Genomic DNA, 16,900 nt, shown 5'->3' on the forward strand with positions numbered 1-16,900 from the left:
AATTTTTGTTGTATGTTTATAATGGACATATTGAGGGATATTGTCTGGACTGGATATTGTCTGGACTAAGTTTCTGAATTAGAAATAGTTTCCTTTATTAAGAGGGCAGAAATGCTGTGATGTCTGCTAATAGGTATTAAAAGATGAATCCAAGCCAGCCTTTGTTTTTACTTAGTATAAATGGCTACACTATCTAGATGTAATTCTTATGGGAAAAAAGGGGCATTTTAAATTCAGAGATCAGTGCCATATTTTCAAGAAAAACAAAAAGCATTTTATTAATCTAGTTCTGTGCCTTCAGTAATTTTAACTATATACACAGGAAAATAATTCAAATGTGCCCAAAGAATTAACTTGCCTTTATCTGATTGCTACGTATGTTAAACAATGGACTACTTTTTGTTTTTGTTTTTGTCTAAAACAGGTGAGACACTGTAGTCAAATTAATGTTCTTGTCTACGTTAACATCACAATGTCAAAGACAATCTTCCATATTCTAATAGAGAGGGTAATACGACATTTTTTCTGAAAAGGGGTCTATGTTCTATTTTCACTCACAAGATGCCTGTATTTGTGAAAAGCAAGCATTTCCTCACAGGCATGTAACACTGCCCAGAGACACAGAACTCAGTAAAAGATAGTCATTAAAACCTTGGAGATGTGTAAGTTCTCATGCAAATCATTCCTACCAGAACTTCTCTCCAAGGACAATATTTCTTATCTATCAGTTTTCTATTTTCCAAGATATATAACATTATGATATCTAGAGTATTAGTAAATACATGAGAATACTGAAGATAGTTTTTTATATATTTTTCAGCTCAGGAACCCATTGGTTGTTTAGCTTAAGTATAGCTAAATTTTTAGGTTGATTAACTGTGCTTTGAGGTTTTAGAAAAATTCAAAGAGCAGAATTTTTAAATTGGAACCAAAGAATTCAGAATAATTCATAATGGAGAGGAATTATTAAATTTTGGTGGTCTCTTTATTCCAAAAAAATAATAAATGAGTTATGAACCTAGAAAACCCAATGGACACAATACCGGGTTTATCAGATTTCATATTTTTAATAAGTTTCCAATATAAAGCTCCAGTTCTCAAAGTGTGGTCCTCCAGACAGCAGCAGCAACTCCTGGGAACTTGTTAAAATGTAAATTCTCAGGTCCCACTCCAGACCTCCCGAATGAGAAACTCTGAGGGGTGGGTGGGTGTCTGTGTTTTAACAAGCTCTGCTGGGGATTCTGATGCAGGCGAAGTGAGAGAACTACAGGAACAGAGGAGGCCCCGTGTCTGCACCAAAGACTAACCATGTAACGACGACTATTTTCCACTCCTCCCCACCCATGGCGAGGTGAGAAACAATTCCTCAAAGAATATTGGCACTAATTTAGTGTACAGAACACCTGTGGACAGCCCAATTCCTTTCGTCGTTCCCTGTGCCAACTGGAAGGGAGTGGTAGCCACTCAAGTGTCAGCATGTTCACGGGCCGTCTTCAGCGAGCTCTGGCTGTGAACACCAGCGACTTTCAGACTCTAAACCACAACTCACAGCACATGATCCAGTATATACACGTGCAGGTTTACAACAGGAACAAAAGTTTCCCTTAGGATGTCACACTCTGATAGTTTCTTTTCTATTTTATTTCATTTAAAAAATGTTGATTGTGGCTTGTTCAATTGTCTTCACAATCTACTTGTGTGTTGTAATCCAAAGACTGAAAAATGTTACCTTAGTTGACAAATTTTTCACCCACAGCCTATGGAGGAGAGCAACACTTGTGAAATGATACGCAAAGGCTGTATTATATTTTTATATGAGCATATTTCTGTGCAAGGAGCTTCATAGCTCCTGATAGGCTTGCAAAGGGATAGGTGACCCGTGAGAAGTTAGGACGCGTTGACTTAGGTCCTATGAAAAGGGAAAGGGATGGGAATTAGGATTTCTACTGTTAGGGTCCCCCTGTAGCCCCCTGAGAACTGCTGTGGATAGACTGGGAAGGGTCCTCAGGCTCATCCTCCACCCCACACAAGAACCTCAGGGCTCTCTTTATTGGAGATGGAAAGGATGAGACTTGAGTGGACCGTCTCCTTTATGAAAGAATGGCATATGGTGCGCCCACGTCTAAGGGGGCCGTGATTTGGGATTTCTGCAAAGGGCAGCAGGATCAAGATAGCCCAACTATCCTCAAGGCATTATCTGTTTCTATATTCAGTAAAGATTAGCCAGAATCTTCCACTTCAGCTGCTGGAAGTGACGGCTTTGGCCAGCTGACCTGCCGGGATTAGCAAAAAAGATGTGGTACAAGATTTCCTGCCTATGGTCACTGAGATGATGATCTGGACATTAACAAAGCCGCTATTGGGCCAACAGGCACCGGCATGTTCCTACTGGTTGCTGAACTATTGAAATACTACTTCTTGTACCTTTTGCAAAGAACAGCTGCCTTAGTCTCGCAGAGCCACTCTGACCCTCCCTGAGCCCACCAGGATCTCTCTGGGACCCAGCAACCAAAAGGTTAATGCCTGGCACAGCAGGGGGTCTCCAGGAATGCATTTTGATTGGCTGGTACTCTCAGTTCTTAAATATTTTTAATACTACCTGACACAAACATATCTTATAAGGCAATGTTACTGGCTACACAGGCCTCACCTTGAAACTGATTGACCTGCTGCACCGGGTACGGATTCCGCTGTGGCTGGAGGTGCTGCCGGGGTAAATGTGACTGTTGCAGCTGCTGGAACAAGAGAGGACAAGAAGGGTGGAGGTGAGATGTGGACAGAGCACACCATTAAATAGCCTGCCATTCTGAGGAAGGCAGGGTTTTTTCCAAAACCAAACTTCGTATTGAAGAATAACATGCATACAGGCAGGTGCACAAAGCTGAAGTGTACAGTTTGATGAATTTTCACAAATGGACACACTGCTGATAACCAGCATCTAGATCAAGACAAAGAACGTTGCCAGGAACCCCTTATACCCCTTGCCAGTCATTACCCTTCATCTGACCCCAGGGAACCACTGCCCTAACCGAGCAGCACAGATCAGTTACGTCTGCTTCTGTCCTTGATATGATGGATTTATACAATGCACTTGTGTCTGGCTTTGGTGTCTGACTTCCTGTGTTCATTACATTTGGGAGATTCAGCTATGTGAATGTATGTAGTTGTGGTCTGTTCATTCTCCCTGTTGAGAAGTATTCCATCCTATTAATATCACAATTAATTCACCTGTTCTACTAGCAATGGTCATTTAGGGCGTTTCCAGTTTGGGGCTGTCCCAAATACCTCTGCTATGAACAGCCTGGTCCACGCCTTTTCTGTGGACGTGCTGGCTCATGAGGAATGTGTACTGAGCCAGGCAGCTCTGACTTTTCAACATCAGCCTGCGAGTTTTCCTTGGCATTGTAGGAACAGAGCTCAAAGGGACAAGCGACTAATTTTGAATGACCTAAATCGATGCTTTGGGTATTGGAAGATGGGATTCTCAGGGGCTATAAAAAAGGCTAATCTTATTCTCATGAGGCCACCCTGCCTGTAAAGTCCATCTCCACAAGAAAATATCCAGCATAAACCGTGTGGGACTCCACGCGGACCGGAGCCAGGGGCCCGCGCCAGCCTGTCTTCTTCCACCCCCGGGTTCTGCTCTGCTCGAGCTAGCCCCATATTCTGGCAAGGCTATTACGATCGCTATCACGCTGCACGCGAGAAGGGAAAGAGGATCAGAGAGAGGTGGCGAGAGCAGAGAGAGGGGTCTTAGTTCTCGGTCTGCCGTAAAGTAGCTCCGTGACCTTCGGCGTGTCATTTAACCTCCTTCTGCAGCTACTGAATATTCATTAGGGACCTTTCATCAGCAAGGGCTACAAAGAACATACAAGGGCCCTGCTCTTTAGAGTGTTCATTATAAAAATAACACACACTGACCACTTCTTAACATGTGCTTATTTTTATTTTTTCTCTTGTTTTCCTTCTTGGGCAGTTCTATAATTTTCTTTTTTTTCCCCTCCCCCCCCCTTTTCTTGGCAAGGCCAGCCAGCACCCTGGCAACCAAAGAAAAGACCAGCCCCTGCCCTGGGCACCCCATCCTGTGGTGTCTACCTTGGTGTATTTTGCAAACTGTTAAAAATTAATTAATTGTGTAGATAAAAGTGTAGACAAGCAACCGTGTTAATCTTTTAGGCAGCAATATAAAGGCGTTTTTGAAAGTAAGCTGAGCACAGAAAAGCTTCTCATGGGCCAAATTTCCCACCTACTGTCCCACTTACAACCGGACACACTGTGGGGCAGCATGTGGTGGGATGGGGTGGGGCCTCTAGTCTCAGCTCCGCCTCTCTCTAACTCTGATCTCAGGTAAGCCACATCAGCTCCCTGGCCTCCATTTCCTTATATGGGAAATGAAGGGACTTGATGATCTCTACTGTTTCTTTCAGGTAGAAAATTCTAGGTTCTTTTGGGAACACATGAATGGTGACATGCCCTGCACTCTTTGAGAGGAAGGCATTAAATGTTACTTCATGACTACTTTCGACCTGCTCTGTTCTGATTTTTAAGTCCACTGAGAATGATTTTTAAGTTCCCCAAGATAAGTAAGACCCCAAATCCTTCTGTTTCCCCTCATCTGTCCTTTCAGGAAAGCCAGGTGTCTCCAATATGCTGTTTACAAAACTGAAAAGTGTTAGGGACACTTTGCTGCCGCAGAGACCGAGAAAACCATCTTGGCCTTGATATGGCAACATTCATTCTCAAAACACAAAGTTGATGGCCCCTCAACTTGTAGACCCCTAGGCAGCCTGCGCCGAGAAGCACTGCTTCCACAGGGTGGCTGGCAGGTGCAGCTGCAGCTCTTCTGTGACACCAGGGTCATGTGACAGGTCCCCAGATACATTTGCGCAATTTCCAAAGACTTTTACACACATCGTCTCATGGAATCCTTAAAAGAGCAATATGAGGAAGGCTGGGAAATGATTAAAACCAACCCTGGCAGATGAGGAGAGGGGTTAAATGGTTTATCTGCAACCACGCCACAGGCCAAAGATTGGACACATTCTGACCTTGAGTGAGTTGCTCTTCCCTTGGTCCCTCATCTCTTGGTACACATAGTCACCAAGGAATTATGCTCATTTTTTTTCTTCTCATTTCCTCATCTTTTCCAAGGACACTTGTATCTCTTCGAGTCCTGGGTGAGGGATCCCCCACTTTCTCACCTCTCAGTCTGGGGGTGTCGCCCTGTGGCGGCTCTTCTCTCACTCTTCCGTCTCCTCCTCACTCCCAGGGTTGGCTGACCTCACGGAGTGGGCGCAGCCAAGTTCTGCCTGGTCACCCTGACTCCACTCTGTGTCTAGGTCACAGCACACATACCAAAAGCCATCACTGCAAGTATCAGGCACACCTGAAATTTCCTGGGATTGGCTGAGGAGAGGATTTATAAAGCCCGGCTTCCCCCGAGTGGCTCCATTTATCACTGCCTCAGAGACATGCACATGGTTCCTTGTCACACACCTTACGCAGGGTGAGAGGGATAGAGGTTTGCTTGTACAAGAGCTGCCAGGCAGCTGACTGACCTTGGTGAAAAGGGAGATAATTACACAGCTGTTCAGCAACAAAAGCAAAAAAGAAATGGAACATAAGTGAACTGTGCTCAACAGCACAATTTTTCTATTTGGGGGATGACTGGTGTTGCTTTGAAAAACCGCTGCTCTTGGTTAGTAGGGATTTCAACATGTCTGTGTTCCATGCAGTGGGTGGTGGAGGATGCTTGATAAATTTCCAAAATTCTTATCCTGCTAGGAACATTCTAGAAGGGTAACTGGGGGCAGGGCTCTGTTGGGCCTTGGGCCTTAGATGACAACCTCATACCTCCTGTAATAAAAGCGAGATGCCCTGTACAAGCCCCACAGGAGCCATCTAAGGATCTCTTGAGGAAGGCCTTTCCTGGGATAATACTAGATGAGGCATGGGCATCTACCGAACACAACACAACAAAACAACACCAAAGGACCACAATGAAACACACAGGAGCAGCCCGCGGGAAGGCTTTCCTTCAAAGCTGCAGGAATTACACGGTGAGAGAGGACATAGGTGCCTAAGGCCTTCCTTTAACTTAAAGATTTCCCCAGCTGTTTTCAAAGCTGTTGGGAATTTTCTTAAATTTGCCCCCTTTCTGTGACCTCAAGTTCAGGCTTCCAGGTGGTTCCGTGGGCCCTATTATTCTGCTATTGTTCCTGTTCCATTGTTCCTGACCGATTCTGTAGAATTCTCTGCAATCCCTCCTCCTGACACTTTCTTTCAAGAGACGAAGTTCTCTGAATTATTTTTCTTTTTTCTTCCTTACTGCCAGAAATATTAGAGTTTACGAAGAATGTGAGCCAGCCCTCCCCACCCCCATGCTGATTATGCCGACCCCGTACCACAAACCCGAAGAAAAGGAGTCGGGCTCGAATGGAAGGCATGCCTCTGGCAAATGGGCCGTCAAACTGATGGCTGAAGCCTGTCTTTTCAGAACAAACTGATTCATTCTAAGAAAAGGCCCAACTAACTGAAAGGTCTAAATTCTGCAGGATCTTCTGTGATCCCAGGAAATGCTAGACTGTGAACATCTTGACAAAGGCCATGACCTGTGACTCCCTCGCAGCCTCAGGGCTGAACACCTGCTGCTGAGGGAATGAGTCGTCAGGGGCGCATGTTACCTGCTCGGCCAGAATCTGCTGCTGCTGCTGCTGCTGCCGTTGCTCCCGCAGGAACTGTTGCTTCTGCTGCTCCATCAGCTGGGCCCGCTGATCAATGAGCATCTGCTTCATGATGGCTGCCTGGGGCTGGCTGCCCAGGAAACCGGGACCCGCGGGACTGGCGCTGGAGACCATGCCACCTGAGCCTGGGGGCACGGACGACTGCATGGGGCCGGTGGTCCGGGGAAGCCCCACTGGGTGCTGCTCCTGGGAGGAGAGAAAGAGAGGCCAACTCAGTGACTGCACATTCGAAGGGAAGCACGGGGGGAGGGCATTGGGGCCGAGGCCCTGGCTGCGAACCTGAGGGGTCCCAAGCGGCACACATGATATTTCTATACAAACCATACAGTAGACTTCAAAGGCGGCCTTATCACAGCGGAACTGGAAAGGCTCCAGGGGACAGTCATAGAGCACGGCTCTGGGGATCCACCAAGTCCAGTCTGTTTTAGATGGGACTGGCTGAGGGACAAGGACCGGGTTTCAGCTACCATTCTGTGTTTCTCCAAAGAGAAGGAACTAAGCCCTCAGGCTGGACTTACCTTAAGTCTCGAAGGAGACAGCCTGACCTTATCTCTTAATCCTTACTGCCTACCTGGCCAAGATGAGCTTCTTGGGTAGTATGAAAGACATTCACAGAAGTCTGCTGGAATTTATTAACTGACAGATCTGCTGTTTGATGGAATTCTAATTACAGATGACCCTTGACTAACATGAGGTTTGGGGCACTGACACCTGTGCAGTTGGAAATCTGTGTATAATTTCTGACTCTCCCAAAACTTTACTCCAGTCCTCCCTCAGAATGTATGGGAAATAGGTCCCAGGACCTCTCACGAATACCAAACTCTGTGGCTGCTCAAGTTCCTTATATAAAATGGTGTAGCTCAATGTATACAGCCGGCCCTCATATCCACAGATTCCCATCTGTGGGCTGAAAATACTGTTTTTGATCCACAGCTGGTTGAATCGGTAGATGTGAAATCCGGGGATACAGAGGGCCAACTGTATAGTATTGAAAAAAACCTGAGTATAAGTGAACCTGTGCAGTTCAAATCTTTGTTGCTCAAGGGTCAACTGTAATTGTGACATTTGAAAGCTTTGGTAAAAAAAAAAAAAAAAAAAAAAAAAATCCTGCTAGTGAGAGTTGTAGATGGTGCGAAGTGGGAACGTGTTACACTGCCTAAAGATATGTAATCTCCCAACATCTTCAGAAATAGAACTGAGTCTCGGACGTCTGGGATAATTTAAAGGTGAGGGTTGAATTGGGTCTCTGTAATTATGCGTCAGTCATTCAAATGATGGCAGCTGGTCCTTAAGGAATAGGAGGTAAAGTGGTAGAGACCTATTTACACACAGCTCAAGTGACTACTGGAGATAGTGCTCAGCAGGGAAGACTGTAACAGCCGACAGTGTGGACGACCAGGGAAAAACAGCTGATGAGAAGAGTAGGTATAAGACCATAAGATTCAGTTTCCAGACGCTGCCTTTACTGTTCATTCTACCAACCACGCCTGGTAAGGGCAAGTATTGTCTGAAGATGCTGCAGAAATATTCCTTTCAGTTCATTCAAGTTTTAAGTAATTAATTCTTACTCATCACTCAAACAGAACAGGCCCAACAACCCAAACACAAAACAAAACACTGTTATTCCTCTCGCCTGGGAAAGAAGAACCCAAGAAGCTCTGGTTAGTTAGTGTAGTAGCCCAGGGCACACAGTTAATACATGGAAGAAACAGAACTAGCAGAACTAGAACACTGATCTTGAGTCTAAATTCATAGTTTCCACTAGCACAGGCCTTTCCCAGGCTACAGGTCTGTAGTGCCAAGTGTGCACTTAGGAATTGCCTTTAAACAAAATATATATAGTATGTCTCCCATAAACGTACTGTGTTCTATTTTTTTAATGCAAGTGTCATTGCTGAAGTTAATAAAACTTTTTGTCTTTATTTTGTCTGTACATAGACAATTATTAGGTAGAGAACTACGTAATTTTATGTTAAAAAGACCTTATACTAAAAAATGCCAGGAACCTTTATGCTACCAGTTTCTTTGACTCCTGCAGGGGGTCAAGATATTTGTCTTTCCTTTGCTCTCAATATTTACTACCTGTTTTCCAAGCCCTTCCTTTCAATGGGTTAACAGTGTTTCTTGCCACCTTTAGAAACAAATGGCTAAATGACTTAACACTTAAATTCACATTGAAGGATAGTTAACCAATCAGCAAAAATACAGATATATGGGGCTTTTTTTCTGTGTATTTCAGTGTATTTCCTAGTTTTGATAAGGAGGAGAGAGTTGGCAAGAAAATGGGACCCGAGGGAAGATAAAGTTTTCTTCAGCTTGATTTTATGAGAGGGCTGGTCTGGACAGGCCCTGTTTATTTTTGCACACTGTGAGATATTCTTGTCCTGTGTGACCTGCCCGGGAAGCTGGGGTGCATGCTCAGAAGTGGTAAGTAGTGACTTGTTGCTTTCTCAGTCTTCTTTCCCCTGCTGAAGGTGATGACGCTGTTATGTCCAACCATTTCTGGCCCCTGTCTTCCTGTGGCAAAAATAAATACTTCAAAAGCACACTGGGGGCCCTGGCTGGACAGTACAGTTGGTTAGAGCATCATCTGGATATCTCAAGGTTTGGGCTTCCATTCCAGGTCAGGGCACCTACTAGAGGCAACCAATGAATGCATAATAAATAAGTGGAACAACAAATTAATGTTTCTCTCTCTCTAAAAATCAATCAATAAAAAAATTAAAAAAAAAACACAGGGAAAAAACTCTTTTCAAATGAATAGTTAGGTTATTCCAACAATTATGTATTTCCCCAAATGACTCCCTCCCCCAAAGTTTTGCCTTCAGGTTTCTCACTGAAGACCTGAAGACCTAGAGGCTGGAGGACTATGTGCATTTTTAAATGATTGCCTTCCTCCGGAGGACCGAGGTAGACACGCCTTTAAGACTCTCCCAACCAGCTCTGCCACATTCGGCAGCTGAGGTAGAGCCCCGGCCTCAGGTGTGTATTCCAGAGTGTGAAGATGTACCAAGTGACTCGCCTTCCACGCTGAGCTGGCGGAGGCCATTAACTGTTTCATATTACATGGTGGCTTCTAACCTCCAGCCTAAGAGGGCTTAATGAGCAACAGCCTGTCGAGATTCAGGACTTCACACCACTGCTCTTGTTTCTGCGGAGGACACACACTGTGTGTGCAGTCAGAGAAAAACTGGCTGAGCTTTCCTCACCAGGGCTGTAATGCCTTGAAGCCAAACGATGCAGTATTTTTAGTTTTAATTACTGGCTTGTTCTCCACCCCACCCCCCACCTGAGGACCGACCTCTCCCTTGCCTTCTACCAAGAATCCTTACTCAGTCTCTTGCCGTCAGCAACCCAAATGGTTCCACAGACCTTCATTACTCCCCAAACCCTTCACTCTTCTGTAAAATAAAGGGAGGGGGAAATCAAAACCAATGAAGCTATTTTACATATCTTTTCTGCAGGGAAAAGATCTTAGCAATTTTCTAAAGGCTGGAGAGAGGTAGGAGGTGTAAAAAACACCCTACCTCCCCCAACAGGCAGTTTCCTACTTCAAAAAACCAGCTGTGGTAAAAATATCTTCCAAGAGCAGCCAGCTGTTTATTTATAAATCTGTGCGCGGGGAAGCTTTCTTCCTAAGTGTTTTCAAGAACACGCCTAGTGTTTGGGTGAGAGGGGCCAGGGTTGCTGGCGGCGAGCCAAAGATTGCCGGCCCCTTGGCGGGTGGGGGGGGCGGGGGGGGTCACAAAAGGCTGATGCGACTGGAGTGAGGGGACTTGGTGGCGAAGTGGCTTGAGGATGGACGCCCAGGGCTTCAGCCTTTTTCAGGCGGCCCTCATCCGGAGGGAAGAAGGAGCAGCTGCTGTTCCTCCAGTGGCCCAGCAGATGGTGGTGCCCGCCCGGCGCTCGGCCGGCGCCCCCGCCCGCGCCCGCGCCCGCGCCCGCAGATGGCTTAATCAGGGCCCGCGCCCCTCCCCCGCCGGCCCCCGCGCGCCCCGCCCGCGCCGTCGGGGCGCAGCGGCGAGCGCGGAGCCGGGCAGTCAAGTGTTACTGCGTACAGCAGGTAGCCTGGCAACTGAGAGCATAATACCGAGCAGATGGTGTTCGCACGGCGTGATGGACATCGCGCACGACAGCCTGAGACAATCCAGGAATTCCCTGGTGACTCGGGGCCCTCTTTACACAAAATGAGTTCTCTCTCCACCGCCGTGCATCTCTGGGGTGATCGCCCCCCTTCTCTCCCACTGATACTGAACTGGTTTCTTATTACCGACTTTTCTTCCAGCCCGAGGGGAGGGCGATTGCGGGGGGTGGGGTGGGGTGGGGTGGGGGAGGCCGGGGAAGGAAACGGAAGGGCTGGGAGCGGGGGGAGACGGTGCGGGGCGGCAGGGACCTGAGAGGGGCGGGGGAGCGGCGTGAGCCAGCCCCGGGAGGACCGGCGGGGAGGCCGCGGTTCCCACAGCCCGGGCCGCACAAAGCCGGCGCGGGGACGCGCGCCTCCGCCCGCTTTGCAATCGCGTGGCCCACGAACAGCCTAAATGATATTTAGGATTTTACTTAAAAAGTCCCCTGGGGCGTCATTTAGCCTCTCTGCTCGAGCCTATATGCTTACAAGTCCTTAGGGGGCTCTAAGAAGTCAGGAGTGGGGCCGGTGCGATCCCCTTAGGCCGGGAAAACGCCTCCCCCCGCACGCGTCCCTAACAAAAGGAACCGGCGAGGTGGCCCGGGCGCGGCGGGGTAGGGGTGTGGAGGGTGGGGGACGGGGTGGCTGGCGAGCTGTCGGAGGGCCCCGGTCCGCGGTCCGCAAGCGCTGTGGGTTGGGGGGGGGGCGTATTTCCCCACCACTCGCTACACCCCGCGTGCAAGTGCCTGGGAAGGCAATGGGAGTGGAGGGCATGGGGACTGGGAGGGGGTGGAAGAGCTTTGTTCCTGTAGGAAAAAGTAATAAGTCAATACATAAGAAAAAGGATGTTCCAGAAAAAATAAAATAAAAAATCCCTGCTTTTCACACACACTGAACTGGATCAACTAATTAAATAAAAAAATCAATTTCAAACGGAATTTTGCCCAGATTCTATCAATCAAGAGACTTATATGTGCACCCTCTCAACAGTGTCCAGAGACTTTCTCCTGCAAAGGTAATATTCAAGTTTTAAGTTTCTGAAGGCAGAAGCTAACGTTTCCCCCAGAACACACTTGCTGGGAAAGAGTTCAGCAGTTTCCTGTTAGAGAGCAGCACAGACGTCCACCTGGGGCTGGATGAAGGCACCTGCCTGTGATTCTCAGGGCCCAAGCAAGACACTGACCCGGCATTCTGAGGCTCAGGATGACCCCTGGGTCTCAGTCCCCATGCTCTCAAATGAAAATCATATTCCTAAAACTTCTTGTCATTAGAAACTTTGGAGATGAAAGAGTTAATGAAATCCTATAGAAAGTTAATGGCTACGAAGATGCTACCCATCCCCTTCTAGGGGGGAAAATAATGGGCTAAAATCAGGGTTTCTCAAAATGTGGTTCCAGGATCAGCAGCATTAGCATCACCTGGGAGACTGTTAGAAATGCAAATTCTAGGGCTCCACCCCAGGCCTACTGAACCACAACTTCTGCAGGTGTTTTAACATGCCCGCCAGGGAATTACCAAAACCCACAGTTTGAGAATCACTTGGGCAAATAATCCTGGCTTATGGGCACTGACTGTAATGAGGGGCTTCCCAGCTCTATGTGCCCTGATGCGAGTGCAAACCCTGCATTTTCCAAAGCAAGTCAGAATGCTGAGCTGCTTAGATTTCTATTGCAGGTTCTTCTGCATTTGGAACAAAATTCTCAAATTTTCAGAAGGCTGCTCAGGCAGTGCAAACCTAAGAATTCTGAGAGGAGCCATGGCCATGAGTCTCCCAGGAAGGGCAGGACTCCCGCAGCTCTGCTGTGAGGCTGAGGAACAGCCAAGACTGAGGAAGGGTGAGGCCCGTATACTCCCTTGCTCAGTAAGGAAGCATCAGCCGTCATTAGATTTCCTGTCCCCAGGTCTGATATAAGGTAGAACTATGGAAAGCTATGATTGGAGAAAAGTCTCCTCTGGTTGGAAAGGTTCTTCAAGCATGGAGAAAACAGAGGCAGCGATGGAAGAAAACAACTACACACTTATGGAGCACCTACTTATTACATGCAAAGTACTTGGCCAGGTGTGTTCACCTTCATAATTAAACTCATTTTACTGACTTAAAAACCCCCAAGCTTCTGAGAGGTTAAGCAACTTGTCTGATGTCCCACAGCTGGTGGTGGTGTCTTTGGGATTTGGACTTTTCCACTGACCATAACATGCATCTGGCCTAAATTGAGCAGACTGCCCAAGAGGACTCTGGAGTAAAAAGAAATGGTAAGGGGGTGGGGGTGGGGGGAGAGGAATGGGCATAGAATTAAAAGGAAGAAACACTATTGGGATCAAAGGGTGAAACTGAAAGAGCACCAAAATATGTCATTTTTTATATGTTGCCTGATACCCAAAATTAGGATGCCTCTGTGCTATGAACTTTGACATTTAGAGAAAGGGCACAAGATAGCCCATTCAACCATAAATGGAAGGAAGGAAGAAAATAAAATAAAACCTTAGAATTCCCTTTGAAGTTGATCAATTGTCAGGGCAGAAACTTGGTTTCAGGATGGTGGTTTCTTTTACAGAATTTTTTTGTCCAGACCAATTTTTCACCATATATTTGGAGAGTTGCTTACAATAAATTCATAGCAGAGCCCCAACAGGGCCTATCCCATATAAACCGCTCTGTTTCAGCAAATTATTGAGTAAGGTTGGATAAAAAAGTTTGTTTTATGATGTGCGGTGGTTGTGTCCCCAAGACGACTGAGTTTTGAGACAGTTTAGGAACTTAGGAAGCATATCACTGAAACGGCAGTATCTTTGGGCTCGATAGTAAACCTACTACGTGGGCTCAGCAAGTTCTGTGCTCATCCTCTAAGAAGGAGCCACTTACATTGGGGAACACATCAGGCCTGGGTAGAAACTCAGCTCTATTCACCCCGGAGTGACCATAACAAATTGCTTGCTGTTATTACTGTCCTTGCTATAGGACCTTAAATATGCATCTCTGGAAAGTCAGAGTGAGGGAAGTGTTATGTTTCTGGTTCTAGCTGAGTTCCTAAGACAATCAGGACTAAGGCTTTACACTTGCTTTTCCTTCCAGGCTTCAATGACCAGAATGGAGTTTCTATCTCGACACTGGATTTCTTAAAAAATACGTGTTTTGCTGATTTCCCCCAATCACTGGAAAAATGTGAAAACTTTGCATAAAAGTATAAAGAAAGAAAAGGCAATATTCATTTTTAACACCCAAAGGCAACCATGTTACTATTCTGATGTGTTTTTGTGTTTACTCCCAGCCTCCCCCACCCCCATGCAATAATATATTTTCCATGACCATGGTATATACATGATTGTTTCATACTAACATAAGAAAGGTAGAAAGTTCCAAATTTTCAAATGCTTACAAAGTTATAATTTTCTGGTAGGTAATTCCTGCAAGGTCTGTAGTTTTTTCTGTTTACTAACACTCATCACAGAGCTAGGTCCACAGTTGCAAAAGACTAGATATTTGCTGAATTGAGCTAACTAATCAGCTGTGGTGAATTCTAGCCTAAGCCAGTATCATGTATGACTGGGAAGGAGAAAAAAGATGGCCCTACAATAGACTGCTTCCCCGAGCTAAGGAATGGAGCCTATGCTGAAGAAGAAAGGGTTAAAATTGGCAGTCCAGTGCAAGATGTGAGAATGCCCTTAGCCACAGGAAGGTCAGGCTTTCAAGGACTTTCTTGGGGGTAAAAACAACAAAAATACCATTTGTCCTTATCAGTGCTTTGAACAAAGTTACTGTAGGTCCCTCCAGTGGCAACACAACTTGGAGAGGTATGCTTTTCCTCTGCCTTTCACGTAAATTATAGAGTCCTTTGGATCCCTTTGTTGTGGTTAATTCCACCACCAAAGCAACTCTAAATTGGTTAAAAGTTCATTAGTGTGCAACAATGGAGTTTGATTGAATAAATTATGGTACATCCATACCATGAATACTAGGCAGCCAATAAGAATCACTCCTTCTTAGACTATCTAATCACAGAGAAAAAAAAGCTTACAACATATAGTTAAGAAGAGAAAAACAGTTTCTAAATCGGTCATCACAGAATAATCGCGTTAGACAAGGATTATAAGCGATTTTTCTTTTAATACTCTTTCAATTTTTCTATTAGGAACTTACTATAAATAAATACTTAAAAAAACTTGTGCTCTAAACAATAAAACCTTTAAATTGCCGGAAGGAAGGAAGGAAGGAAGGAAGGAAGGAGGGAGGGAGGGAGGGAGGGAAGGAAGGAAGGAAGGAAGGAAGGAAGGAAGGGAAAAGAGAGACAAAGGGCTTGTTTGTTTGTTTTCAAGGACTCCAAAATTCTGATGAGGGTTGAGGATCCCCTAGTTCTTGAGCAGCCAATAGCTGCTTTGCAGAGGAAGAGACACAAGTCACACCTTGGGCCAAGGAGACAGCAGAGCAGAGGGACCCAGTGGCGAAAGCACCTGACTGCTGGGGAGGGGACTAAAGGCTTCTCACAGGAAGTGATGTTTCAGAGAGGCTCAGAGGGACAAGAGGGGACCAGCTTCTAGAGCAGAGGGACCCAGTGGCGAAAGCACCTGACTGCTGGGGAGGGGACTGAAGGCTTCTCACAGGAAGTGATGTTTCAGAGAGGCTCAGAGGGACAAGAGGGGACCAGCTTCTAGAGCAGAGGGACAGAGTGATCAAAGACTTGAATACGTCATACCCTGAAATTCCATTTTAAGGACTCATCTCATGGAAATATTCACAGCTTTGTGCAAAGATGTATCCTGACTAGCTTGGATGACTTAGAGTAGCAAAAAATTATAAAACATGGCGAACATTTAGAGGATTCATTAACCACTTCCCCCCCCCCCAAAATCCAAAACCAAACCACAGTAAAAACCCAAGCCTCATTAAGAACTCTTAGTCTAAACAGACATGGAATGGAGCCTATTGCATTCAAGAGGGGCCCTGGTTGTGTCTGGACTGGGACTGTTTCTACTTGACCCACCCGAGCCCACCTATGCCCTGGGGTGTCTGCATTAAGACCTCCTTCATGCAGTTCTCTGGAGGATTCAGGACCTGAGCCAAATGGGTTCGGCTACAGGTTCAGCAACTAGGCCCGCTTTTCACTGCTTCAGCCAAGAGCTCCCAAGTCCCAGAGACGCCTCTGAAGGGCACTGACCATCTTCCAAGAATTCTCCTGTCCGCCTGGACAAGCTGCCCTTTGTGGCACCACCCAGTCCTCTGTGGTTTTTCCCTCCAGTCTAGGCTTGAAACCACAGAGCATGGCCAGAACCAGCCCAACCCTTCGAGTTGAACTCGGAAAACAGTGCCAACAGTCACTTGTCTGCACAGGCTGTCTTCTCTGTGAGGCTGTAGGAAAACCCCAGCCCCAGGGGCTGTGAGACCTGCCCCACAGAGGTGGGGACAGCATCTGCCCGCACCCAAGTGGCCGCTGTCAGGACACGTGGACTGCAAGTGGTTTGTCAGCGGCTCCAAGAAGTAGGTTTTTACCCATCTGCTTGCTGCCTTTCTTTCCTTGACTGAAAAACTGGGAGGGGGAAGAAGGAGTCTCAGCTGGTTTCAGCCCAGCTGCTGAGAAGAGTTTCTCCTGAGCTACTGTTCCCCCAAATCGTGCCTTTCTCGTTTACTGCCTCCCCCGCTTCTGATGAAGTCATCACAGCAAAGATTACATAACGGATGCAAAGGCCTATCTTGTGTTATACTGGGAGCCAGGCCAATGTTTCCATTTATAGACAAGAGCCCACCACACTGCCAAGTGGAGCTCTCCGAGGCAACCACTACGAGACAGGACGAAGGGAAGCCGGAGCCTGAGGGCGCTTTCTCCATGCTCTCCGTGGGCAGGGTGGCTGGGGGCCAGCGGCCCTGGCTGCCTGGAAGACCCCTTCTATGAAGCTGCCTACTCTTGGCCCCCTGCTCTCCCCTCCCCTCCCCTCCCAGCAGATGTTTTGGGGGGAGGGTCCGTGTCAGCCTGCTCTGCTGGTTTTCTGACTGCTGAACCTACCCGTCTGTGGGCCAACCAGGTGTGATCACACCAAGGCC

At 46.8% G+C, this 16,900-nt stretch overlaps 1 protein-coding gene across 1 annotated transcript in view; it reads right to left on the minus strand.

The window, feature by feature from the left end:
- MAML3 (mastermind like transcriptional coactivator 3) overlaps positions 1-16,900 on the minus strand; it is a 376,327-nt gene that overhangs the window by 4,543 nt on the left and 354,884 nt on the right. Inside the window, exons 3-4 of the mRNA XM_087816490.1 lie at positions 6,684-6,929; positions 2,651-2,735 (exon numbers count right to left, since the gene is read on the minus strand). Of these exons, the coding sequence (XP_087672616.1) occupies positions 2,651-2,735; positions 6,684-6,929 (331 nt within the window). The remainder of the gene's footprint in view (positions 1-2,650; positions 2,736-6,683; positions 6,930-16,900) is intronic.

Source organism: Miniopterus natalensis, chromosome 4 (assembly GCF_054644295.1).
Source record: "Miniopterus natalensis isolate mMinNat1 chromosome 4, mMinNat1.hap1, whole genome shotgun sequence".
Lineage (NCBI taxonomy): Eukaryota > Metazoa > Chordata > Mammalia > Chiroptera > Miniopteridae > Miniopterus > Miniopterus natalensis.